This window comes from Callospermophilus lateralis, chromosome 8, assembly GCF_048772815.1.
Source record: "Callospermophilus lateralis isolate mCalLat2 chromosome 8, mCalLat2.hap1, whole genome shotgun sequence".
NCBI lineage: Eukaryota > Metazoa > Chordata > Mammalia > Rodentia > Sciuridae > Callospermophilus > Callospermophilus lateralis.
Window position 1 is genome coordinate 110,331,280 of NC_135312.1, and position 27,863 is coordinate 110,359,142.

Below are 27,863 nucleotides of genomic sequence, written 5' to 3' on the forward strand. Positions count from 1 at the left end.
TCCAAACTCCAGAGTCCCTAGTCTGATCCGAATGTCCAGAATTAGTTCTCAGCAAACTCCCCACTTCTCACCTTGCTGCAAACCTGCCTGTCTGCTTTCTTGGTTTCACATCACAGAGCAGCCAGGAAAGCGACCTTCTCCACTCCTCCATTTTGGTCTTCTGGGGTGAACTGATTTTAAAACTAGAGACAGAAGAAGAAAAGGAAACAGTTTTGGAAAGTTCACTCTAAAGTAAAAGAGAGATGGAAAGTTATCAGATCACTGTGATTAGGAGCAACTGCTTTTATTATTTTTAAACATCATACATGAGGGGAACACATTTGAACAAATAAAATTAAGAAGTAGCTTGTTTTCTTTTATTTTTTTCTAGCAAAGGATAGGCAGGAAGAGGGGAGACCTTGGTGGCCTACCTTCTGTTCTACCTTTCTCACTTTTTTTCTCCCTTTTGCACAAAGGAACTGTGAGAAAGTGTTGACAATTTGGGCCAAGAATAAAGAAGTGAAAAGAGTCAATGAAGTTTTAGCAAATCACACTTCTGTCCGAGCTTTGGTTAAATGACAAAGTGTATAGGGTGCAGTTTTGGGAGGCTCTGTGGTGGTTTTTCTCCTTGGGAGCCCCCCTGCCTCCTATCTCTTTGTTTCTGTATCTCTAGCCTGGCTGGCCCTTTATAGACTTGTCTTATTTCCTACCAGCAATCTCCATACTTAAAGCAACTAATCACTCTTCCCCAGAAGTTCAAATGGCAGATAACCAACTGACAATGAGGCCTACTGAGCATACCAACATATAACTTCCTGCATCATAAGGACTCCACTTATTCTGGGGAAAGATGGTGGGAAGAATAAAGGAAGACAGACAAAGCAAGGAAGATAGGATGGGGAGATGAGTTGCTTGTTGTTCCTCTAAGGAGTACCCGAATTCTAAGGTTTTATGTCAAGATTTATAGCTTAAACTCAAAGGAGAAATATTTCAAGGAGAAACTCATATATTACAAGATAGACCCCATTCCTGAATTCTTAACTTAGAGAGTTGAGGAAGTCCCTCCACTTCAGCTTAGTTTGCCTGCACGTAAGGATAATTTTAAATGTATAGCACTTGGAATTATGAAATTTCCAAATATGTGTAAAATATATGTAACCATATCAATAATAGATCTTTATATTATCATGTTAAGGCAACAAGCTGCAAGTAGAGATGCATGCAGTTCCTGACATGCGTCAACAGATGGCACCATTTATACACAATTTATTACTTAATATAAAATTCTAAAATTCTCAAAAGGATTAATATAAAAAACTCAAAATGATTAATATGAAAAAAGAATTAGCATGCTTAGTTAAATTTGTATGCTCTCTGTATTCATTTCTTCCAGAGGTAATGTTTCCTGGTCTTTTTCCCAGCCATTGGCAACTACTTCCGCTACAAATAGCTTCATCTGATACTAAGAAAGAAATGTCCAGGGAAAGATACTTTTCCCAGAACATATTTTTTTTCTTTCTTTTTTATCCCGCTGGATTTTAATTCAAAGTTGTATAAAGATAGAGATAGAGATAGAAACTGAGGAGATTTCCAGATTGGCCACTTAAGTATCTGCCTGGTTAGAGGTCACTATTAATCTAGACATTTGACAAGGATTATTCCTTTACTTATGAGAAAATGATTTCCTAATGTTAATTTTTAAAATTTTCACTCTATGATAGCTTCTCATCAGTTCATAAAGTCCCAGAGCTGATTCAGTCAACATTTTTGGTTTGTAGATTATGTGCTTTATGAGGCACAACATAGCAACACAAATATTTAAATTGCCCCCACATTTTACAACCTCAACCTCTGTATTTTATATAAAGGCCACAAAATAAATATTGTCATAATGAAAATTTGATACACCCTGAGGACTCCTGCTTACCAAAATCACAAATGGAGCAGATGGAGAAATCAAAAGGGTATGCTGAGAAAGGTAGGGAAAGCGTAAAATCTTCTGAACAGTTTCAATTTTCATTCCTAAAGGCTAGAAATAAGCAAAGGGAAAGTGATTTTTTAATTCATGTAGGAATTTCGATTTTCAATATTATGTGAACATAATGTAAGTAATATGAATTTTTAAAAATAAATAATAAGAGTTTTACTCACTTTTTATTGAGAAACTCAAATTTGTATTGAGAAACTCAAAATTAGTTTTAAAATATTATTATATGTTAGAACTCGGTTTTGTTTCTTTCTTTTGGTCTCTATTTGTCATGTGCTGCAAGTTTCACTTTTAAATCCAGAATAATTTATGTGATGTTCCTTAAAATGATTCTGTGATGATCAATGTTCTATGCCCAACCTACCTGAAATACTTACACAGGACATACTTCAGTCAGGGGAGGAAGAAGTTTCTGCTTTGTGGACTGGTGGGCAACTTATTTAACCAATTCTGATCTTCCTGAAAGGCATACATCACCATATTTCTTCACTATTCTTCTAAAATAAAAGTTTTGCAAAAACCTTTACTAAATCCCTAGTCAATAGCTAAGAACACTTCAGTAAGGTTTACTCAATGGTAAAGGAGTAGATCTTTATTCAATGAGCTGATTTTTAAAAGCAAACTTGAAACTAAAAATAAAAATTAAACATTACTACAAATAAAACTTTGCCTTTCCAAGACAATGTTTACCAACAGCTATACTTTGCTTGACCAGTTATTGGTTATTAGACTACTTTTCCTCTTCTGGTAACTTTAATCCCTAAAATAAGAAAAATGCAAGTTGCCTAGAGACTGAGTTGACTTTTTATCAGAATGAGTTCTTCATTGTAATTGATGACTAAATAACACAAAGATCATAATTAGATTTACCTTTCTAATTAGTAATGACAATGACTTTTTTAACATTGCCAATTTTTCCATGGGACTCTGTCATATATTTTATATAGATTGCCTAATTTGATACCAAAATATTATATATTTATAATATATAATATTACTATATAATATTATATAGGTATTATTATAAGATTTAAGTACAACTTCAAGCTAATGATATTAATACAAATTCTCCTGCTTAGTGCATAATATCTTTAAAATTATAATAAAATAATTTACAAGTGTCCAATCACTAGAGAGTTCATGTCCAAATGAAATGGGCACTATTAGTAAATGTTGATAATTATTTTTTTATGTATATTTACATATCCCATAACTGTACAAAAAGTTTAGTTTATTAAATGCTATTAATTGCAACCTTTGGGAAGTAAATTAATAGTAAATAGTTGACTAAAATAATATTTTTGAAACAAATTATACAAAAGTTAAACATATTGTGAGCATCTTGTGACAATTAAAAATCAATTTTTACGTGACAATTTTGGGTGGATTCCAAAACCCAGGATATTTCAGCTTTTACTGCATTACTACTAAACTAGTAGAATAAAATTATCAAATACTACTGAGTACTGATCATGGTCTAGGTAATGTGCCAGCCATCTCCAAGTATATTTTAGTTAATACAACAAAGTCATGAGGTCGATGCAATTGCTGCCATTTGATAGAAGAGACACAGACATGAGGTTAAGAAACTCAGCTGAGGTCCTGCAGGTTGTGAGAGGTGAGGACTCTGTCAGAAGCCAGAACTTCCCATTGCAAAAGCCATATCATCCTCTTAATTAAATAGCACTCTTCCCCCAGCCAACAGTGTCTTTTCATCTTCTACTGAAAAGCAAAAACAAATTAAACCAAAAGAAAATTCTGAATGTTACATATTGTCAAAAATATCTTAATGCAAACCTCAGTAGTCCCTTCCAACTTATGTCAATAAAAATATTTGATTAATTTTTGATAGCACTGAGTGGATGAATTCACTTTCTAAAAAGATAGAAAATAGGTTACATAACTAATGATGCAATTTTAATTTAAAACACTAAATAACCAAGAGAGAAATAAAATAGTTCTTTACCAAATCTTACAAAATATGGAAGTTGCAATCACCATAAATTACAACATTGTTGGACAAAGATTAATTGAAGAAGTGACTGTTTAGAGCCTCACTTATTCTTAAAATCAGAATGAGCCTGATTTTTTTTCATGACATCTAAAGGACCTTGAGATTCACTAGGGAAAAACACTATTTTAAAAATTCATCCTAATTTTTAAAAAGATTATCATTTATTGTAAGCAACCAATTCAAGATGGATTGATTTTGAAGCTGCAGGTAACAATAATGTTATTAACATCTTTGCTTTAACATTGGGTATTCTTTGAATAGCATTAGCGTATTTTCATTAGACCTGACACTTAGACTTCTTGACTTTTGAATAAATCACCCAATGAACAGGACATAGAATAATAAAAAGGAAAAAAATAATGACAAGGAATAAAAAGAATAGCTTGATCAATCACTTGTCACTTGTGTTTTTCACAGATAGCATTAAGGTTTCCTAACTCATGACTTTTTTGTTTAATTATATTTTGGGCAAAATCTTAAGGACTCTTAGGAAAGATAAAGCTTTACCTTTCAAAGAAACCACTGCCATCTGCCACTGACCGAAAGAAGTTTGACCATGACTTTGCCATCTCCACTTCGTTTCACGGGGTGCATAATATTGTTCGGAACCGAAGCAGAATTCGCAAGGTGATCTGGTTGGTGGTGGTGCTGGGCTCCGTCTCACTAGTGGTGTGGCAGATCTACAGTCGCTTGATCAACTATTTCACATGGCCAACCACGACATCTATTGAGGTTCAATATGTGGAAAAAATTGAGTTCCCATCGGTGACATTCTGTAATTTGAACAGGTAAAAATCATTTTTTTAATAATAATTGGTCCTTATAATTTTTCTAATATAACTCTGACAGTTTTCTTATGCAGTATGCCCCATATGTAAATCCAAGGAAATTCTTAAACTATACATAAAAGCACAAGTTTAGGGAAGTAAAGAAACTTATTATCTTCTTTCACTTATTTTTCTTATTGTTTTCCTTCCTCCCACAGTTATATGCTAGTGTGTAGCAAGTCTCATGGTTTGATAGACGTAAAAGTCTTGATTCCTGCACTTAACAATTTTTGTCAGTAAAAAGGGGAATATGAATCATCGTGATGCAAAAATGATGACTGCATGATACAATAAAGGTATATGTGAAGCTCTGAATGCACAGAGAACAGAGGGGCAGTTACTACCTGGGGTATGGAAGTCTGGGTAAAAGGAGGACTAGAAGATGCTAGGTGGAGATGAGGAAGGACTGAGAGAGGTGACAGGCATGGAAATATGAAAAGTTCTCTTGTACATATGATGACATAGTCAGTGTAGCAGACACAGGACCAGCTCCTGGGGGTTGCACAGGGCCCTGAGCTTAGAAGAGCATTACCCTTGACTTTACACTCTGCTTTCCTTCTTGAGTCCTCCACTGTAGCCCACTGCAGAAAGCTACAATTCATTGACTGCACCAAGTCAGCTGAGAAAAGGGAAGTTTCCCTGTGAGGCCTGCAGCCCTGTAGCTGCCTGTGGTGAAACTTAAAAGGTTACAAATAGGATTTTTGCCTGGGTAGGCAGAGGAGCTTCTTAAGAACCCCCACTTATCAACTGTTTGACCATGAAGAAGTCACTTAATCTTCTTAGCTTCAGTTTTTTCAGTGTATCAAGTTACAAATCATCTGCTTTACATACTTGCCATTATAGCAGAGGAGGTGATATGTACTTCATATTGTTTTATTTTGGGGGTAATTCCAGGAGAGGTGCTCAATTTTTACAGCATGATTGTGTGACTTAGTATCTTGAGAACTTAAGGTGTATCAAGATGTCAAAAAGTATTCACCACCTGTTTTAAATGTGCTCTAACAAAGTTTGCCTGCAGCAACCCTTGTTTGAAGGCAAGTGTAGATATCACTTCAGAAGCACCATATGAGGGTTTCAGATTCTCCCTAGGGAAATAACCATGACTGACTAGTGAAAACTACTTTTAAAAGCAACACTTAAAGTACTTGGAAATATTTATTCAGGAACATATGCTATCTCAGTAAAAACAGGCAGGATCTTTAGAACTGGAACCACACACTTGTTTTCTTGCCCCTTTTTATCTCAGAATGACAGAAAATACACTCCAGCTGGGTTTCCCTGAGAAGACAGGGCCTCAGTTCCCCTCAGCTCCTAGCCACAGGCCACAGTGCCCCCTGGGAGGTTCAGCTGCCAATATGACTCATCCAATTCAGCTTTGTGTTGTAGAGACAAAATTCCCAATTGCAACAACTTACAGTTGGGGACACTGTTCCTCAGTGTGATTCCCATATGCACAGTGGGTTAAATGAGGGAGAATAGGCTGATACTCTCCCTCACTCTCACCCAAGCCTGCTTTTGTGGAGGTCAGAAGAGGAGAGGCAAGGTCAGAAGACCACAAATCACTACCCAACACAGAACTTGTAAATATTTTTCCTGGAAGGAGAAGCAGGCCAAAGGTAGAGAGAACTTCAAAGTTTCCCTTAAGGGCACAGATTTTGTAATTGAGTATGATGAGGTTCAAGTCTAAGGGCACACTTAAAAACCAGTATATCCAGGAGTGCTAGGGCATACTTAAAATCCAGCAACCAAGAAGACTGAGGCAGGAGGATTGCAAGTTCGAGGGCAGCCTCTGCAAATTAGGGAGACCCTGGCTCAAAATAAAAAGGGTTGGTGATGGAGCTCGTTGGTAACACACCTCTGGGTTCAATCCCCAGTGTGGCAAAATAAATAAATATTAAAAACAATATATATTTGGGGGGTAAGAAATTAAGAGGAACATGATAGCTTCATGAGAGCAACAAGCTAAATCATAATTTATCAGTGATAATCTAGGAAAGAAGAGCCCATCTAAAATCAGAATAACTCTCTAAGACTGGTCCCAAAAAGTACCCCTGCAAATTTAATTAGATCAGACTCTGGAGAAATTTATTCCCCAGGGTATTGGTAAAAACAGAAAAGCTTGAAATGAGTGGATCCTAACAACTACTTGTGCTCCCAACAGAGGCAGATAGCTACACAGGGAAATTAGGAACCCAGTCAGATTAAGCCTCCTAGAACAAGAGGGTTTTTTTCTCACTATAAGCACCAGAGTCTATTTAATAGATTATTTTCTAATCCTATTATCCCCTACATGAAAAAAATCATTTTAATAGTCATGCAACCAAGTGATGACAATGTTCTATATACCTTTATTGCAATAAAATTTTTTAAATGAATATAAATAATATAAAACAAAAATAAGGGAAACAATGCACTAATACTTTCTAACATTAACATATCTTTAAAAAGATATACTTTTAATCCTTTGCAACAATTGATAACATTGTATTTCCATTTTTCAGCTTTTTGGAAAATTTGTCAATGACTTCATCCAAATTAGCCTTCCTTACACTATCACTGTTTGATAAGGAGAACAATCAGATTCATTAATTTGGCTTCACTCATACTTCATCTTTTTTTTAACTATCTATCTATTTATTTATTTATTTATTTTGTGGCACTGGGGCTTGAATCTGAGGGCATTCTACCACTAAGCTACATTCCTAACACTTTTTATTATTTATTTGTAAAATTTTCAGACAGGTTCTCTTTAAGCTGCCCAAATTATCCTCAGACTTGCAATCCTCCTGCCTTAGCTCCTGAATCACTAAGATTATAATCATGTGCTACTGTGCCAAAGCCAGTAACAGTTTATAAATGAATACTACTTTAATTTTGAAATGTTTCTTTCATGTAAAGCAGTGCCTATTAAAATAGGAAAACAAACTCATGAAGATGCATTTGTCAAACATTCATTAAAATCATACTTCACAATAAATTCCAGAAATTGAAATATTCCATGCCCTTTCAAATACCTCTGTGTCAAAAATTTCCACTAAAATATCTTTGCCACAAAATTCACAATAAATTTCCATTATATTTTGTTAAAATTTCTGAAATATATTTTCTTCTACTAAAATAAGAGAAAAAGGCAGATGGAGTGAGTTCTGGTATAAATTAATCCATTGTTTTAGAACAAATAACTTCTGTCACTGTATTTTTACAGTCTGTGGGCTATTTTCCTCGGTTCAAATCTGTGTGAATGAAAAAATGTGTGGGTATGCATATTAAAGGAGTTTTAACAAAAGTTAAAATCATACCTCTGATACAAATATAAAATAAATGTGTCAAAGATTTTGTCAGTTAATGAAAGAATTTATAAGATGCTGAATTGGTTCAAAAAGGAATCTAAAGAACAGATATTCTTCCCTATTTTTCACTCCACAAAATTTTCTGTAAAATATAAATTTCTTGTTAATACATGATACACCTGAACCTGGCTTGGCAGGGCTCAATGAAAGTCTGAGTCAGGCATCAATTTTCATATCAGATGAAATTTTGCTTTTGGATAATATAATTTGGGGAAGTGCATTTAGAACCATTAGTTTACATAAGAAGAACAAATCTAGTCTAGTTATTAGTTCACCATTATTAATATAATAGAAATATTTTAAAAGGACATTTTTAAAATGACATCTCTTTCAACAGTTTTACCTATTGTACTTACACCTCCCACAAATGTGGTAATTCCCTCATTTCTCTGCATAATGGTTTTGACAAGAATCTATTGAACTTGATGCGAGGGAGGACTGCCTCTTAGCCTATGCAAGATTCCAAAGTTTCAGAGCTTTGGAACAGATCCCTGCCACCCTGTCAGTCATTCAGAGTTAGGAACTTGAAGAATCTTAGTAGCCCATCCCTCAATACAGAGTTAGCCCTGCACTTTTCTCTCAAATCTATTGCTAATCTAAACTTGATTCCTGAAAAGATCCCCAGAAATACTTTCAACCATGAAAAATAAGATTACTAACTAAGTGCTAAGTTAGAAAAAATTCCACCATGATATAGGCTACTGAGGAAGGCAAAGGAGGTTATTTGCAGGTTTTTAAGATGTGGACTGGCTTTATGAGATTCAGAACTGGTTATATAAGGCACAAATTAGGTGCTTATCATGAAAATAGCTTCTAATCTCTGAAATATAATGTTGGTATAGGGTTTTGTTTTCTTCTCTCTCTTTTTCTTTTTTCTGTTTTGTGGACACCCTATCTTGACTAGGAAAGAATTAATCGTGGTTTATATAAGAAAGAAAACTTATGTATGTACAAAAGATAATATAAAGGAAAATGAAAATAAAATATAAGATATAACCATAATGAGATATCAAATCATTCTAGCAAGAACTGATACTAACAAAAATACAAAAGATGATACATGCTGGTGAGGATATGGAGAAAAAGGAATCCTTGTCTACTATCAGTGGGAATGTGAATTAATACAGTCATATGGAAAGCAGCGTGGAAGTTCTTCAATATATTGAAAACAGATCTACCATCTGATCCAGCAATCCAACTACTGGGTATCTTCCCTAATGAAATGAAATCAGTATGTTGAAGAGATATAAAAAAATCCTCAAGTTTATTGTAGCACTACTCACTATGGCCAAGAGATGGGAATGACTTACATGCCCATCAGTTGATGAAAGGATAAGTCAAATGTGAGGCATGGACACCATGAAATGCTCAGCCACAAAAAGAATGAAGTTCTGGCATGTGCTACAGTGTGGACTGAAACAGAAATCATGTTAAGTGAAATAAGCCAGGCACAGAAAGAAAACTATCCCATGATCTTACTTACATGGAGAATTTTTTAAAGTGATCTCTTGAAGATTGAGAGTAGTTACCAGATTCTGGGGAGAGCATGGGGGAGGGAGGGATGAGGAATGGTTGACCAGTGGGTACTAAGTTACGCTTAGGAAGAAGAAGTTATGGTGTGCTGTTGCACCAGAAGGTGACTGTAGGTAACAATAATGTAGTATTTGAAAATGAGAGAAGAAAGGGTTTGAATGTTTTCTCCATAAAGAAATAACAAATGTTTGAGGAGATAGTTATTTTTAATCTGATTTAAACATTACAGAAATATACAAGTGTTGAAACATCATGTTACTCCATTAAAATGTATAACTTTCATGTACCAGTTGAAAATACATGTAATACTACTTTAAAAAAAGAAAGCAAAAAAAAAAAAAAAAAAAACTAATGTAGAAAATAAAGGAGATCCTTGAATGACACACAAACCAGAGACCACTTGACCCTGTAAACTTGCTAGGAGTGGACAACATGTTCTGTTCTAGGCTTTTTATCAGTTGGAAGAGACAAAAATCTGTTCAAGGTCAAAATATATAATATCCATAAAATTCTCAATTATATTTTGAAAGAAACATAAGGCATGCAAATAAAGAACTCTTTGTAACTATAAGGCAGAATTTGCTTAGCAAAACTAGAGTATTTTAAGGTAATATGGTGGTTAGATTAAGTAGATCATTTCTGCTTTGATTACCAAGAGGACACTTTGACAATAATGAGACATTTATTTAATGAATATTTACCTAACATTTATTATATTCCAGGCACCTGTCTAAAGGCTTTAAGAAAAATAATTAATTTATAATGCATTGAGGTAGGTTATATTAACATGTATCAATTTTACAGTTGAGAAAATGAAGTGGTAAAAAATGAAGAAATTTGCTAAGTGATACCATTAAGTAGCAGTAACAACCAGAACTCAAAGAAGAAACAGCACTGCTAGGAGTGACATAGAATAAAGAGTTTACAATGGGGGTTAAGCCCTACACAGTTGTGGGCCTGGTTAAGTAGCCTTTGTAAATCTGTTGCTCCCATTTCTGGTGCTGGCCCTGTTCTGGGCAGAAAGAAAAATGGATGTGAAGTGGAGAAAATAAAGAGTAAATGGAATTATGTGCCTATTGTTCACCACCACCAATCTTCATGGCCTGAGTGACTCAAGAGAAGTTGGCACCTTCACCAAGTTGCACTGTCTCACCTGACTCAGCATTTGATGTGGTTGAAGGGGAGCATACAGGACTAGAAGAATTGCCATCTGACTGCTGCTCCATTCCAGCAAGTTGAGTTGATAGCTAAGCTATCGTGTTTTGGGGTTCCTGCCCTATAATGCACTTCAGAATGTAGCCACACACATACAAGGAAGGGAATGCTCAGAGTTATAGTGACAGCTCAGCTAAGCAGATGTAGAACTAAGATATGAATATAGCAGAGCTGGGATTTGAACCCAAGAAATATGGCTTCTGAATATTTGTTCTACTTTCTCAACTCTGCCTTTGAAGGAAGAAAGAATTAGGTCTAAGATCCATTAGGATTCATTCAGACCAAGGTGTGAGAGGTATTTCAGGGGATTAAAATTATATACTTACATACAAGATAACTTGTACAGTGTGTTAAAGAACAATAGACCTGAATATCTTGCAAATGTGAAAGAATGTAGAAGATACGAAGAAACTAATAGAGTCCAGATGTTTGGTTTCTGTCTTCTAGATTGTTCCAAGTCTTTATTTTTCTAATGGTTGCCTTATTCCTACTGATAGGTTCCAAACAGCTGCTGTAGCCAAATTTGGAATCATTGTTTTCTTATGGCATACTGTATCCAAAGTCCTCCATCATCAGGAAATCGGTGCCAATTCTACTGGTTTTAAAGAGGCTATTGATTTTATTGAGAGTCACCAAAACTTCAGTGTCACAGATTTTATCAAGAATAATGGTTTTTATCTCAACAATAGCACTTTGCTGGCATGTGAATTTTTTGGAATACCATGTGGCCCAAAGGTAATGATTTGATAGTTTATCATATGATGAATATAATAAGCTGCTTTTTGGTACTGTTTCACATTGAGATAAAGTTTACTTGCTCATAACACATGTATTTCTTTATCATCTATGAAATTAATCTACATTTAAGATAAAAAGTAGAATATCTGGAGTCCACTAATAAAGAGATTTGAAGGGAACTTGGTCCCATATTTTTTCTCCACAACCAATTCTGAAGTCTGTGTTAAAGGAGTCTAAGTAAACTTCACAAATTCATAGTTCTGGGGTACAATTCCTTAACCTTTTGATAGCATACAGTAGACAAATAGAAATGCCTGAGAGATGGCTGTCAGAGATGAAGAAATTGACAAGAGATATCCTATATTCTTCTTAAGGGGGGTTTTCTATCTTGCTTTTTACTTACCAATATATTTCAACTCATCACCAGGAAATTTTGTACCAGAAATGAGTTTTTCAGTGGCATATTACAGAAACACAATCCTGGTAAGCTGAAAAGTACACGAAATAAAGTGGTTTAATTGGGTACTCCTAGAGGAGGAAATAGGTTCAAAAATGGTACATAAAGGGACTACAAGGTTATCCTGTACTTTCTATCTTTGTTTCTGTCTCCTAACACAGGTTGGCTTCTTTCTGTATGAGTTCTCCCTCCATAGAGCCAAAATGGCTAAAGGAAACACTTGACTTTCATTATGATAGGCTAGAGCTCCAGTTTTCAATGCAGTAATCCTATGGAAGACTGATTAGCTCTTATAAGGACACATAAATTCATGAACCAATCACCAAAGCCACAGGGTCAGGGTCAGGTACTGAGATCAGCTCAGCTTCTATCACATGCATGCCTCTGTGGTGGCTGGAGGAGGTCAAGGGGTAGATAATGTGATCCACATCTTCCCCATAAACATATGAATGAAGGACAGGTGATTCCTCAAGTGTGAATTATCGAAGCTGTTCTTCACCAGCAAAAGCATGTTTCCAGAAGCCTTGGTAATAAGGTAGGTAATAAAAAGAAGTAATTTCTTAGTAATTTCATAAAAACATGTTAATTTTATGTGAAAATGTCTCATTTAAGGAATAACATGCAAATTCACAAGTATATATTAAAGAGAAATAAAAATTATTAATGAATACACACATAAGTCACCAGAACATTCTATCTAGTATTTCTGAATTGTTTAGACATCATGATTTAAAAAAAAAAAAAAAAGGTATGGCAATTTAAACCTTAGGAGCGATGAAAATACCCAACTGATTGTGTTTTATTTGGTTCATTTTTATATTGGAGGACTTTAAACATGTCTTCACTGAATATGGAAATTGCTTTACTTTTAATCATGGTGAAAATATCCAAGGATGGAAAAAAGTGAGTGTCTCTGGAAGAGGCTTAAGCTTGATCTTCGATGTCAATCAGGTATTGAATTTTCTTCAATCTAGCCAGGATTCCAAACAAATAGGGGACACATGTTTTTTTTTTTTTTTTTTTTTTTTGTTGTTGTTTTTTAAATTTTACCCTGTCAAATATCTCTGAACAGTTGGACATTATTTCTGTTTTTATCAGTTCAGCCTACTGTCCTCTGAGTTCTATGTAATAATTGACTTAGAGATTAAAAAGACCTAATTTTGAGGTAGAACCTCAAGAGTTTTAGTTGTCCTACTTATCTCTGTTAACGTAACTCCAAGAATTCTTCTTGCCACAAAATAAGGAAACCAGAGATTTCTAAGTTGCAATGTATAGAGTTAATTTAAGATGACTCTATGCATTTAAGAAATAATTTTGGTTAAGATTTTCCTGCAGTATATTTTAGAGAGGAACCATATATTCACATTTGATAAATCATAGAATCTGAATCTGGAAAAATTGATGAGAAAATAATTGCTATACATATATTATAGACTGGACTTTGCTCAAGTCTAGTTTGGGAAAGTTATAGTTGGACTAAGACATTTTATGAATCTAGACCTCACAGGCAGGTGTTGAGACTCCTGAGAAATGGAGTGGTGATGTCTTCAAGAGTGTCTGGTGTAGCTCCAGTTCATGGTTGATTCTCACTTTACGTCTTGCGAATCTCTTCCACTATTACACATTTAGAGGTTTTCTACTCTGTAGATTTATAAATGAGGATTATAAAATACTTATAGGTTAGAAATTCAGAATTATGCAATCAATTAATGGCAAAGATTACAAATAAGCCTGGTCTTTTGAATCCCACCAAATTATATAGTCTCCTAATTGACATAAAGGAAGTCATTGGCTATTTTGTGTATGTATGTATGTATGTATTTACTTTTGGTATGGGGAATTGAATCCAGGGGTGTGTAAACACTGATCAACATCCCTAGGCCTTTTTATTTTTTTAATTTTATTTTGAGACAGGGTCTCCCTTAATTGCTTAGGTATTCACTGAGTTACTGTGGCTGGCTTTGAACTTTTTTTCCTCAACCTCCATTGGCTACTTTTAAGGAATTTCTGTTAAGATACTTGTACTTACTTTTTGTATCCAATTAAAGATATTTTTATTTATGTCCAAATACAACACTGCACACTACAATGCCCCTTCCTATACATATATTTCATATATATATGTGTGTGTGTGTGTGTGTGTGTGTGTGTGTATTTGATCAATATTTTCATGTCATTCAAATATTAGCCCTGAGATCAGTTCAAATATTAATTACAAATTTTACAACCTAAATTTCTTACATAATTTCATAATCCAAATAAAATATACATCTTCAATGCAATGCTGCATAAGTCATCAGCATTGAGATATTTTTCCAGACTTGCCACTTAACTGCTTTTTAGAGGGTTATAACAGCCCCAGGAGATATAGCGTTCTGTGTTGTAAATAAAATATTAAGCCTGTTTATTAAAGTAATTACATAAGCAGTTATTCACTGAAAAAAAAAATCATCTGATCCTCAAGTTTATTCTTGGTACTACGTACAGCCTAAAAGTACAACTAATGACAAAGTCACTGAAAATATCATCTTAAATTTCTTTATGGGGCAGAAATTTTATATCAAAATAACACTAATGTTACAGAATCAGTGTCAGCCTTCACTAACATGGGAAAAATAAATTTGAATTTTGAATAAGGACAGGGATTTTAATACCAAAACAAGTGACAAAAGATTCTCTAAAACACATGAATCAAAGAGAAGAGCCGGAGAAAGCAATGAAATGGCAGCTGGGGAGGAGAGGAGCAGAGGAAATCAGATTATTAGCCATGACCAGGGTCCCAGCTTCCATGTAGGGTGAAAAGTAGAAAAATGCAGAAGTCCAGAGTTGTGATTCAAACATGGAAAGTATGTCGTAGCCATTTAATTTTCATACCTTTTATATAAAAGAGATTGAATTGGAATATGAAACAATTGATTTTACATAAGTCCAATACATCATGAGATTTGATGAAACTCAAGCTGTGTAGAACTGATTTAATTACTCTGCAATTTGAGGAAACGTGTATTTTCATTTCAGGAGGAGTTTACTGACTCCCCAGGCCTGGGTTTTGCTGATGCTGGGATCGTCTTTGTTATTCACTCACCGAAGAAGGAGCCACAGTTTGTTGGCCTAGGGTTGTACTCTCCTGTGGGAATGCACACCCGGGTAACAATCCGCCAGCTGAAGGTAAAGATGGGACGGAGAATGAATTATTTTGTAAAGAGTACTTTTTCACTAGAATCCTTTTCTTTGTGCTTTTAAACCATGGTGGGAAATTCCAAAGTTTTAATTAAGTTCTTTTCCTCTATCTGGAGACAAATATACAGTAAAAGCAATAAATCTACCTATACAACATAGAGAAAGTTGGGAAGCCTATCCAAACCAAGGTGACTGAGCTTCATTAGAAATTAAGAATGAGGATAGTCAGGAACTGATGGCACACACCTGTAATCCCAGCTGCTCTGGAGGCAAGTTCAAAGCCAGCCTCAGCAAAAGCGAAGTGCTAAGCAACTCAGTAAGACCCTGTCTCTAAATAAAATACAAAATAGTACTGGGCATGTGGCTTAGTGGTCAAGTGCCTCTGAGTTCAATCCCAAGACCCATCTACCCATGTGCCAAAAAAAAAAAAAAAAAAAAAAAATGAGGATAGACCTAAGCTGCTGTGCTGAACTGTGTGTTCTCATTGGAACTATGTGGGAAGGAAATAAATAAAAGAGACAAGTTCAGGCAATCTTGGAGTTGGGACTGGTCTGCCAGGTTTCCATTTCCAGCCACTTTCAGTCATTTATTTCCTTAATTATATTTATGAGTTTTTCATCTCTTCTCTTTTGCAGTTGAGGAGGGTAATACTTCCCTTTCATAAGTATATGAAGCTTAAGTGAAGTAACACAAAGTAAAACTAGCTTTATTGGCTGGCATATAATTGGTTCTCAATAAAAGCTTTTTTGTTTGCGGATTTTGGTTTTGTGGTTGGGCTTATATATATGCTAATATAATATTTACATAAATGAGGTTTTTTTTCCTTGTATGTGTCCTTTTTTGAATGATTAGTCTGCTGATATTATAGATTGGCATTTGAGAAAAATGTCAATGAAAGACCACTAAAATCTTCAGGGACATTCAGGTTAATTGGGTAGAAAAAACAGGCAAATGTAGTACATTTAAAAACATCATGGAGCTCTGAGAGAAAATTTTAAAAGTGTCTGGCCTGGTACCATGGTGCATGTCTGTAATCACAGAGGCTCTGGAGGTTGAGATAGGAGGACTGAAAGTTCAAAGCCAGCCTCCGCAAAATTGGAAGGACCTAAGCAATTTAGTACAATCCCATCTTAAAATAAAAAGGGCTGAGGATGTGGCTTGGTGTTTAAGAGCCCCTGGGTTCAGGTTCAATCCCTAGTACTACCCTGTCCCCCAAAAACCAAAATTAGTGTCTGCTGTCTCTCTAATGGAAAATGGGTAGAATGACTGAGATAAGTCTCCTGCTGCATCAGGTCTTAATTTTGATCTTAAGACAGTCCACCAAGAATACCCTTGGGGAGAATGCAAGCCTAACATCAAGCTCCAGAATTTTCATCACTACAGCACTTATGGTTGTTTGAAAGAATGCAAAGCCCAGCTCATAGAAAAGCGATGCGGATGTTTGCCTTTCCTGCTTCCAGGTAAATAAACAGTGACCCTCCCACACTCAATTATATTTGCTTAATTTGATCCTTAGAAAATCAACATGTAATTCAATTGTTTTCCATTCTGGTGAAATTTTATTCTGGAAAATCATTCACTTGCCAAATGTAATCTCAACTGATAAATTCGAAATCCTGGAGTCATTGCAGAGATTTAGGGAAAAGAAAATTGTGTTATCAGGATGGGTCCTATATTCTTATTGCAAAGGTTAAAATTGGATGCTCTCAAATATTTAAAACAACCACATAGGGGTTTTCATAATTTGAAAGAAAAATAAACTCATGTATGTAGAGTTTTTGACCCTGGAGATTTCTTTGTGAACGTGAAGGTGGCTTCAAGCCTCCTTTGCATACAACTGGAGACATTTCCAGGATCAGGCATATGAGGCAGGCCTTGAAGAAGGCAGGAGAGCAGGATGGTTATGAATCAAATCCAATTGTGAGGCATCTCAGCCAAAACAATTTCTGATCTAGGTGATCTTGACCAGGTCATGTAACCTCTCTATGCTTATAAAACGAGGAGAAGGTTTTTCCACCTTATAGGGTTGTCTCAAAGATGGAAAAAGCATGTGAGTAGTTTTAAACGTGGCTGACACAGAATAGAATGGAGTCTAGATAAATGCTGGGCATTTTCATTCAGTTTTTTTCACCTTCCTCCTGTAGCATCTTCATGGAGATGGGGGCTGGAGTCGGGCAAGACCTGTTTGGCTATACCAGTTTGCCATTATGCACTCTTTCCTTCCTCTCCCTCTCTCCCCCTCTCTTCTTCTCACACACATACACAAAGACTTATAATAATGCTGCCTCTTATAACACGACTATGTAACTGGCAAACTTCTCCAGGGACTTCAAATCATCGTTTCCTTCCTTCTTTCTAGAATCTAGATGTCTTATCTCTGAACACCACCCACACCCCCTGCTCCCCCCAAAAACTGACACTTTATAAAACTTCTGTCTCTGGCTCTGATATGCCATTCCCAATTATATCGGAAACATTAGTGGAGATAAGTCTGAATTGATTCATGCTGCATGATGTTTATATTTTAAAATTTATTATGTTTTAAAAAATACAAAATGAATAATTAATATGAATCAGCAACTAGGAAAGATGCTGCATAAAATACAGAGCATGGCATCTGTGTGAACATCAGGATGCATGAAGTGTTTACAGGACTATCATGTGATTTGGTTAAATCCTCATATATCTCTGCCTATACTTACAGAAGAGAAAACTGAGACTTATAAAGTGAATTAGCTAAAGTAACACCATTAATAATTTGAAGAAGCGCAACTCCAAATCAGACAGGTAGAAAATCTGGAATTATGTGTCTTTTATACTGCTGCCTCTAATACATACATCTCAGTATTCCATTGTAATGTGGGAAACTGATTAACTTATAGTATTATACCAGTTTTATTTGTTTGTTTGTTTGTTTATTTCTTGGGTACCAAGAATTAAACTTAGGGGGGTACATCAACCAATGAGCCACATCCCCAGCCCTATTTTGTATTTTATTAGAGACAAGTTCTCACTGAGTTGCTTAGTGCCTTACTTTTGCTGAGGGCTGGCTTTGAATTTGTGATCCTACTGTCTCCCTCCTGAGCCACAGGTGTTACCAGCATGCACCAACTCGCTTGGCTTGTTATATTTAAATATGACTGAGAAACGCAAGTTTTGTGACATTTGACTGTTCCAGATTCCCTGAGATATGAGTTGTTTCCAAAATTCCATTGTCTTTTATCATGGAAGAAATATTATTGTGAAAATTAAGGAACAATCTGGAAAAATCAGTTTTTTTACTGACAATGTCAGAGGCAGATATTCTGTTTTTCACTTCTGGCAGTTCCTTCACAAAGAACACTTTCTTGTAGTGAGTTAGGCATTTCGCAAATTGTTCACAAATTCTAAGCGGACAATATCCTGATTTTCAGGATTATTGAATAAACACTCTGGCTAACCTTAGAGACCACAAGGGTTGTAGCAATAGAGAAATATTAAAGTTCAAAGTCTAAGGATTTAGAATCATCCCAGGGATAAAACTCAGTTTGAATGTATATTGATTTTGTTATTTGTCTCACAATCCACAAAAGGTGCTTAACAAATATTGGTACTTTTCTGCCTCCATCTACCCCTAGAAGGACCATCGAGCAAGTTGTGTGTGTGTGTGTGTGTGTGTGTGTGTGTGTGTGATGAAGGACCAAGAGAGATGATAACTCTGAAAGCAATTTTAAATTATTATTTAAATATTATCAATTTTAAATTATTTAATTTAAAAATTTAAAAATTTTTAATTATTTAAAAATATTATTCCCACTTAAAGGTTTTAGAATTGTCTAGACAAATGGAAAGCAATAATAAAAAAAAAAACTATTTTCCTCTCAACATTAGCTTTCATTGGATCCTAACATTTTTTTCATACTCACATTACATAAATATCCATATGCATGGATGGAAGCGGTGGATGATTGGAGGGATGTGGGTATGAAATGTATTTTTGCATTAGGCTGCTTTATTTTATAAAATGCAAAGTTCTAGGCCTGGAGGTGTAGCTTAGTGGTAGGGCATGAGGTCCTGGGTTCAATTGCCAGCAGTCAATCAATCAATCAATCTATCAATAAAATAAAAGTAAATATATATTACTTGTTTTTAAGGAAATGGGATAGAATGTGACCTACAAAAATACTACAACTGTGTTTCTCCTATGCTTGGTAAGTGGCTTAATTTTTGTTTTCAGGATTTATATTATTGTTACTTAGAGTAATATAAGACCCAAAATCATAGTTTGGATAGCCCAAAAATAAAACAGAAAATAGACAATAGCAGGGAATTTTTAACATTCTTAAACAATTTACATAAACATAGACAAACCAAACAAAACCCCTCTGATTCCAAGAAATATGTCACTGAAATATACACAGAAGCCAAGTAACAGCACCAGTGTTCTGGCTTTTATTTTTAAATATTCATGTCATTTTTCAATTTTTGTTCTTTTAAAATAATAAAACAGACTTACTTTTTTACATAAGTAAAACATTTTTGTGAATAGTTTAAATATTACCAAATAGAAGATAAATTATGTAAAAATCAATAGAAGCTCTATCCCTTCAGGAATTATTCTGAGAATCATTCTTTCATTTATTCATTTTATTATATGTTCATATTATATATGAAATTTTTACATAAATGAAATCGTAACTGCACACACTTTATTTATTGGGAACAGCTTCTTCCTAAATAGCCTTTTATTTTTCTTACATACCTGTCTTAATTTTGAACCAATGTTAACATTCCTATGGGTTCCTCCATAACTTTCTCCACATATATAGATTCATATTTATGACCTTAAGTCATTGGTTGTTTACTAAGTGGAATCCTAATACATACCCTTTATGAAAGGTGGTTTTCTAATGTATTATGGAAATATCTCCAGGATAGCAGGAATAGATTTAATAGCTTCTTTTAAATAATTGTAAAATATTTCAATATATCAGTATGAGTAGAAAGGATCTTATATTTTTCTATAGCTCACAAGCTAAATGTGCAAAGAGTTCAAATTATGTTGCCAAATTTCTTCCAATTTCCCATCTCTGTTGGAGGCTGGAGGGAGAGCTGGTGGTGGTGGTGGGGTGTTGTTACTCCCTGTAAGCATTTCTTCAGGGATTGTTGTGGGATGACAGGGTCACAAATGTGTAGGGAGTGTGTGTGTGTGTGTGTGTGTGTGTGTGTGTGTGTGTGTCTGTGAGAGAGAGAGAGAGAGGGAGAGAGGGAGAGTATGAGTGTATAAGAATATATTAGTGTATGTGAGCATGAGTGAAAGAGTGTAAGGGTATGTGTGCGCATGTGTGTGTAAACAAACATAGTGACAGTGTGAATGTATGTGACTGTAGGCAAAGAGTGATGATTTTACTAGTAATCTTGAGGAATAAGAGGATGTATGCAAAGTTACACACCAAAGGAGTATCAGTGTTAGAGAATGGAAAACAAGCCCAAAGGTGGGCCCTGATCAAGGGGTTTTGGTGACAACAGGTTCACAAGAACAAAGGTTTTCTGCATTAAAACCAAGAGAAAAAGGTGAGTCTGAGTAGAGACAGGGTGAGGAGCAGTGAGAATGGGCTCTGGGAGGTGGTGACACCTCCTCCAGAGCCTCCCCCCTGCTCCCCCAGACACAAGTGCATTCATGGCTTGGTGGAACTAAAGAAGGACAGAAGAGAATCTAGTGGCTGATTGAAAAGTTACTGGTCCACAGAAATAACACTCCAAACACCGGCAACACTGTCTCACACCATTATGTATTGAAACAAGATGAATTCAGTTTAAATCAAAGTCATTGGCTTTTGTGATTATATTTGAAAATTCCTCTCAAAGTGATACAATGTCACACACACACACACACACACACACACACACAAAACTTTTGTGCAAATAGCTGATATTTTATGGAAATATACCCAGACATTTGCTGAAAAGACTTTATTTCTAATGAAGGTTTTAGTGACTCAATGAATTCAAAGCTAGCAACTCTTTGTGTCCTGTCTTCTTTGCTGCATTAACAGTGAAATATAAACACCATTTGTTAAGAAAGTAGTGACAATATCTGATACTTTTTAAAAAATTAAAAGTAAAATTAACACTGGACTGGGGTAACATTGGACTGCTCTGTGGTAGAGCAGGCTTGCATAAGGTCCTGGGTCCAATCCCCAATACTGGGGATACACACACACACACACACACACACACACACTTTTATATATGTGTGTGTGTATACAAACACACATATATAAATAATCGTGTGTATACATATATAAACATATATGTATATATACTTTATATATAGAAACATATAGAAACATTTTTACATTATTTATTTTAAAAGTTCTGATCTCCCCATTGTGAAATATTCTTCCCTAATATCCTGTCCTGATTTGCATTTCAGACTACATTGAATTTAAGGGATTATGTACAATGGGAACCCACAATTCTAGTTGCCCTGTTTCTTGTGAAGAAACTGAATACCCCGCTACCATTTCTTATTCATCTTTTCCAAGTCAAAAAGCTTTAAAATATCTTTCCAAGAAGTTGAATCAAAGCCAGGATTATATCAGGTAATCTTATTAGTCTCATAAATCATTCATTTTTATCTTCATTGAAAACTTCAAGTCTCGGGAAATAAAATGCTGATCAATCAAGGGAGGGAGTGGCTTACAGAATTGAATTAATAATGACAGCATAGAAATTTATCAGTAGGCAAGATCATGTCTTTCATCTCCTTACTTTAATTGTGTGAAAATCAACTGATACTTGCTAAAAACATTTGCTCAGTCTGTTATTGCCCTGGACCCAGGAACTTCTCAATCTTCTGCCCTCTCCTGGTGCCTTTAGCTCTACCAAATCATGAAATCGTGTCCCAGGAAAAGGGCTCTGCTTGTTGATGTCATTTAGGAGGTATAGGATCACAGTTTCATCGTCCCAACTGGGGAAATAAGAATGCTAACTAATATCATTTTGATGCCTAAAAATATGGAAATTTCCTATCTTTATATTTTATAGTTTGAATCTCTTAAGAACTGTGTAAGGTAAATTGAAACAGAAATTACTATTGTCATTGCACAATGGAGGAAATTAAAGTACACTCTAATTCAAGTAACTGACCTATCAATGGCACAGAAAGCAATTATGCTTGAAAACTTATCCACAGGTCTTTTTCACAAAGATACCAGATTGCAGTTTCCCTGGTTAACTGAATATTAAATTATCCGGTTGTTGCTCTTAGATATTATAAATGAAATTTCTTATGGATTTCTTGATTTTTCTTTTAAACAATGGAGTAAACTTAACATTTCTTTTTGTTTCTCATTTATAATTTTTAGTCCTAGACCTGAAACAATGACAATTGCATATCGGTATTTATAATTTTATCTATTAAAATAATCTAATATTAACTAATTTAAACTTGATTTGTATTGCACAGTCAAGTAACTAACTTTTGAAAGCATGTTTTGATTCAGCTTTACCTTGGAATTTATTATAATTAAAATAAATTTTTATTAACTTTAAAATTTAAAAGTTCAACCATGTAAGTAGACAATAAAATTATCTTTACAAATCAGAAAGAAAAATGTATTTGTATCAAAATAGGGCTTCTGGGGTATTATTTCAAAAACTTAGCATATTAAATGATAGAGAGGTAGAAATTAGCAATTAGTCTTTATTTATAATGCTGACTCCAATACAGATATCTTTTTCTATTTCATTTTAATATGGGGAACTGATTCATTTATAGTATTATATCTGTTATATTTAAATACATCTTAGATGATCTCAGCTATTAGAGACCTCCTGAATTTCAAAATTATTTAAATTTCAAGGAATGTAGGCAGGCATGATTTTGGAGACATACTGGTGAATCAGAAAAGAAATCCATGAACTCAACAAGATGATACTAGAGAATACTGAACTCAGATTATTATGAATAGTTCTCTAACTAATCTTATCATTAGGATCCTATCAACTCAGTGGTTGTGAGTAGTGGAGGCTGTTACCACAGGCCTAAGACAGATAGCTGAGCAAAGGTGTGGGACTCAGGGCTTGCCCAGATGCTAGACAGAGAAACTTGTCTGTGTAGTGTTAGCAGAAATAATAGAGTCATAAATCGGCAAACACATATACAATTAGTCAGGAGAGAAAACATGAAATCTTAGCAGAAATATGATTTAAAAAGAAGCAATCTCTAATTTAAAGGTTAAGCCTCTGTATGGCAGAAATCAACCCCAGACTATGGCCGTTCCAGGTTTCATGGGGCAGCTGCTGAACCTCATTATGAAGGGGAGAAGTTCAGCCTTACAAAAGCATGCAGTGTGGAGGTGATTAAAGTAGTAAATTTGGCTGAAATAAAATTGATTTCATCAGTTATACAAGTGAAGTTTTAAGGTATTTCTGTGTTAACAAATTTTTAAATTAAAATTGAATGAAATCAATTTTTACAAAACCAGTTCACTCCCTTTAATGAAGCACTTATGTTCAAGAACTTAGAAGCATTTCCTCTGCATTTGGTAACATAATAAATACTCATTTTTATTTGTTCTCTTTGCTCTTATTAAAACCCAGATTTTATTTTATAGTTGTGCCTTTCAAGCAAATGTTATTGGACTCCATTGAATAAACTCACTATTACCAGGAGGCACAGGTTTGGTGAGACTCAATTATTGGTCATATCAGCTGTCTGAGAGAAGTAGAGTAAATATCACAATATTTTTTATAGGAGAGGAATTTATCTTATTTCAGAAACACAGATGGATAATGCATGGAAATGATCATGAATTTTGTGCTTGTGAAATCAAACAATATTATCAAAGTACATGCAAATTAGAGTACAATGGAGGACAAAATGATTGGAATATTACTAAAATTTCTGAACTTCCAAGACAACTTGATTATTTCTTTCACTCTGCCAACTGCTTTATTATTTGTAAACATTACTGTGCCCCCTGATTATCTCTTTAAACATTGCAAATTCTTCTGTTACTCATGGTTACTCCAATGGAAATTAAGTACACATATTAATGATGCATTTTGAATTAAGTATATTTGGGAATATTGATTAAAAATCTGTAAACAATAAAGAAAATGATTTGCAGCCACTCTCCTTAGATATGATAAAAAACATGACATAATTCCAGGAATCATTACTAATAGGATCCATTCTCAGTCATAACTATTATCCAGCTAACAATCATGAGGTAGCTGGTTTCCAGTTCTGCTTATCACATGGAGAAGTTAATATTTATCCACTCATATATTGGTTTCATCTTTAACTTGTTATCTTCTACCATTTAAAAAAATTTTTTTAGATGTTGATGGACCTTTGTTTCATTTATTTATTTTTATGTGTTGATGAGGATTGAATCCGGTGCCTCACATATGCTAGGCAAGTGCTCTACCACTGAGCCACAACCTCAGCCCATATTTTACCATTTTTACAAATATAAATGAGCACCTCTTATGTGTGTTAAAATTCAAGGGATATTCTAGGCATTAAGGATACTCAGTATAAGAAAGATAAGAATGCTGCCTTATTATGCCTGATTCCTTTGGGATGGAAATAGACATGAAGTGTACATACTCACATTAGATGGCTCTAGTTGCTATGTCAGGATAAAAGGTAGAAAGTGGTAGGAAGCCAGGGTCAGAGAACGTTATTCTTAGGAATATGGATTATGATCAGGAAAGACCTTCCTGAGAAGGTGACAGTGAGAACAAACCTGAAGCAGTAGTTCTTCAAAGTTCATGGAAGAGTTTCACTAAGAGTACATGGGAAGTCTCAGGGAAAGGGTTGGGTTGAGCAAAGTGTTATGATCCAGCAGTTGCAGAAGTATATTTTGGTTATTATGTGAAGAACAGAGCATGTGTATTTGTTGAGATAGGATACCTTAAAAGTGGAAGCAGAAGGACCAGTCAGAAGGCTAATGCAAAAATCCAGGTGAAAGACTAGGGCTGTTTGAGCAAAGATGAAGCATTGAATGGGCTGTGAGATGGTGGGACAACACTAGAAGTATTCTGAAGATGAGACAAATAGGGTTTCTTGTTGAATTAGCTATGGGATGTGAAACTTTATAAATGGGGAAAATATCAGTTAAACTGTTAAACTGTTAGGCATACAAGTTGAAATACAGGAAGCATTTCAATGTGTTATTGAAGTTCAAAGTAGACTTTTGCAAAAAAGTGAAGATCTCCAAATTATAGAGAGCTCTCATTTGCAAATAATGTTTAGCCACTCTGGTCACCTGTAAAGATTTCCAGAGGACATTAAGAAAACAGTCTTAGCTTAATTTTATCAATAAAAAAAATCAATAACATTTACAGGGCATTCACTATATGCCAGCTTCTTTGCCCATTCTACATGTACATTAACTTAATTTCTCCCCAACACAACTCTGCAATTTCAACTCAAAACTCCTGACCACTGATAAGGAAACCAAGAATTGGGTAAAAATGTGATTTCTCTAGGGTCACATAAGTCACAAAGAAAAAAACAAGGATTTGAATTGAAACTAAACACACACATAAATAGTTGTAAATATTTCTTCAGTCTATATCAATGCATGTTTACAATTAATGTCTTTTTCTGATAGCTCAGGAATGAGACATTTAAAAATTGTTGGGTCTGGAAAAGAATGTTTCTCTAAATTCCAACAAGACCAAAGTGCCTTTGAAATGATGCTAATTTGAATTAATGATGGATAGACATACTGTGTCTAATTCAACATTAAATAGCATCTGAATTGAAATGAGTGCTACTTTTGTAAGATAGGAAATAAAAGTAGTGCTGTCAGTCTTGAGCTGCATTAATTCTGTTTTCATTCCCAGGGAGAATCTTGTGAACATTGAAATAAACTATAGTGACTTAAACTATAAGATAACTCAACAACAAAAAGCAGTGAGTGTATCTGAGTTACTTGGTAAGCATTATTTATATCCTCTATTTTCTATTTTCCTTTCATATTTACAGCTTAGCTTATCAACGGAGGAGACACAATCAATAGTAATGTTATTTGTCTACTTTTTAAATCCAACATTTTTGCACTCCCTAGAAACACTGCAAACTGACCCCAAAGGCTTTGACAAAGAAATGGCTGATGCTCAGTATTTCATACTCACATTTATATTTTATTCTCTTGATGGACAATCCTGTCATCAAGGGTATTGTAATGTTTTAGCAGGAGGAATTCAGCCTCCGAATACCCCTACATGGAGTTCCACCCCAGGGTGGGTTAAAAAGAACATGAGCAAGCAAAATTGGGCATTTGGTTGAACAACCAGTGCTCATTTTCTTTCATTATATGTCCCCTAACCAACATACTTCCTGACTTCCTAGATCTCATTGCCTTTTCAAGAAAGCCACATAGAAGATAGAAGACAGCATTAGAGTCAGGCAAAATGACATCACTCTGATCTAGCAGCTGAGACCCAAGATAGGGAGGAAGTTTACAAACTCTCCAAAGCTCATGGAGAAACCTATACTTCATTACCACACTTTACAAAATTGGCAAGATCCTGAGAATGACTTATGGCAAGAAAGTAATGATTAATAAAGTAATGTGTGTGAGGAGGCACTGTTAGAATTGTCAAATTCACTGAGATAAAAAGTAAAAGGGTGATTGACAGGGACTAAAGGAAGCTGGGAGTTACTGTTTAAACAGTTTCCATTGGGGAAAATGAAAATGTTTCAGAGATGCATGTTGGTGATGGGTGTCAAAAAATACAAATATAGTTAATGCCACAGAGCTGTACATTTCAAAATGGTTAAAATGGTAAAATTTAAGATATGGATATTTAATCACAATAAAAGCATAAACAATAAAATAAACATAGATTTAAAGACATTTTGAAAAAGCAATGCTGGGTTGATATCTTTTAGTCCAATGAAATATTATAAATGCCTCAAAAGAAATAAAGTTTGGACTCTTAAATTCCCAGTTGCTTGGAAATTAATTTTCCAGAAAACTCTAATGCCATCTGGATGACTCATTTCTTTTCATTTAACACATAGAATTGGATTTGAAATTATCTAGAGACCTTAATGAATTTACCTGAGACTTCTTATCTTCCAAAGTCTGAGTTAGAAATTTGGAAACAGATTTTTTGTTTACCTTAATTCTCCATTTAAAGGTGGTTTGGACTAATATTATTGTCACCTGAATTGCTATTACTTTATTTGTACCACATTTTATGGTAATACAATTAACCTATCTTCATATAATGTTATTTATTAGTTTAAAATAATTTCACTTCTAACAATGTTTAATTTTCTTTCTATGAAAAACCATGACAATTTATGTATTGATTTTGATTACAGCAGATGTTGGCGGTCAGCTGGGCCTGTTTTGTGGAGCCAGTATGATCACAATTATAGAAATCATTGAATATTTATTTACCAATTTCTATTGGATATGCATTTTCTTTTTGCTGAAGATACCTGAAATGACTCAGAGGCCTCCTCCATCTCAGAATCATCTGGGGAACAAAAATCAGATACAAGAGTGCTAATGTTCAGTTAGTATAAATCAGATAGAATAGTGCTAATGTTCAGTTAGAATAAAAGTCT

General features: G+C 34.7%; 1 protein-coding gene across 1 annotated transcript; it reads left to right on the top strand.

Annotated features, from left to right (window-relative positions):
* The first annotated feature begins 1,917 nt into the window (after positions 1 to 1,917).
* Asic5 (acid sensing ion channel subunit family member 5) lies at positions 1,918 to 27,805 on the top strand. Its single transcript, XM_076865238.2, has 10 exons — positions 1,918 to 1,957; positions 4,462 to 4,768; positions 11,403 to 11,640; positions 12,926 to 13,051; positions 15,119 to 15,268; positions 16,593 to 16,740; positions 19,414 to 19,470; positions 21,696 to 21,864; positions 26,126 to 26,217; positions 27,615 to 27,805. Exons 1-10 carry the CDS (start codon positions 1,918 to 1,920, stop codon positions 27,803 to 27,805), a joined length of 1,518 nt encoding a protein of 505 aa, XP_076721353.1.
* The last annotated feature ends 58 nt before the right edge of the window (positions 27,806 to 27,863 follow it).

Coding starts and splice junctions, on each gene's coding strand:
- Asic5 (XM_076865238.2), top strand. CDS start 1,918: ATGGAGCAGATGGAGAAATCAAAAGGGTATGCTGAGAAAG. Junction 16,741..19,413: donor TTTGCCTTTCCTGCTTCCAG/GTAAATAAACAG, acceptor CTTGTTTTTAAG/GAAATGGGATAGAATGTGAC. Junction 21,865..26,125: donor CAAAGCCAGGATTATATCAG/GTAATCTTATTA, acceptor TTTCATTCCCAG/GGAGAATCTTGTGAACATTG.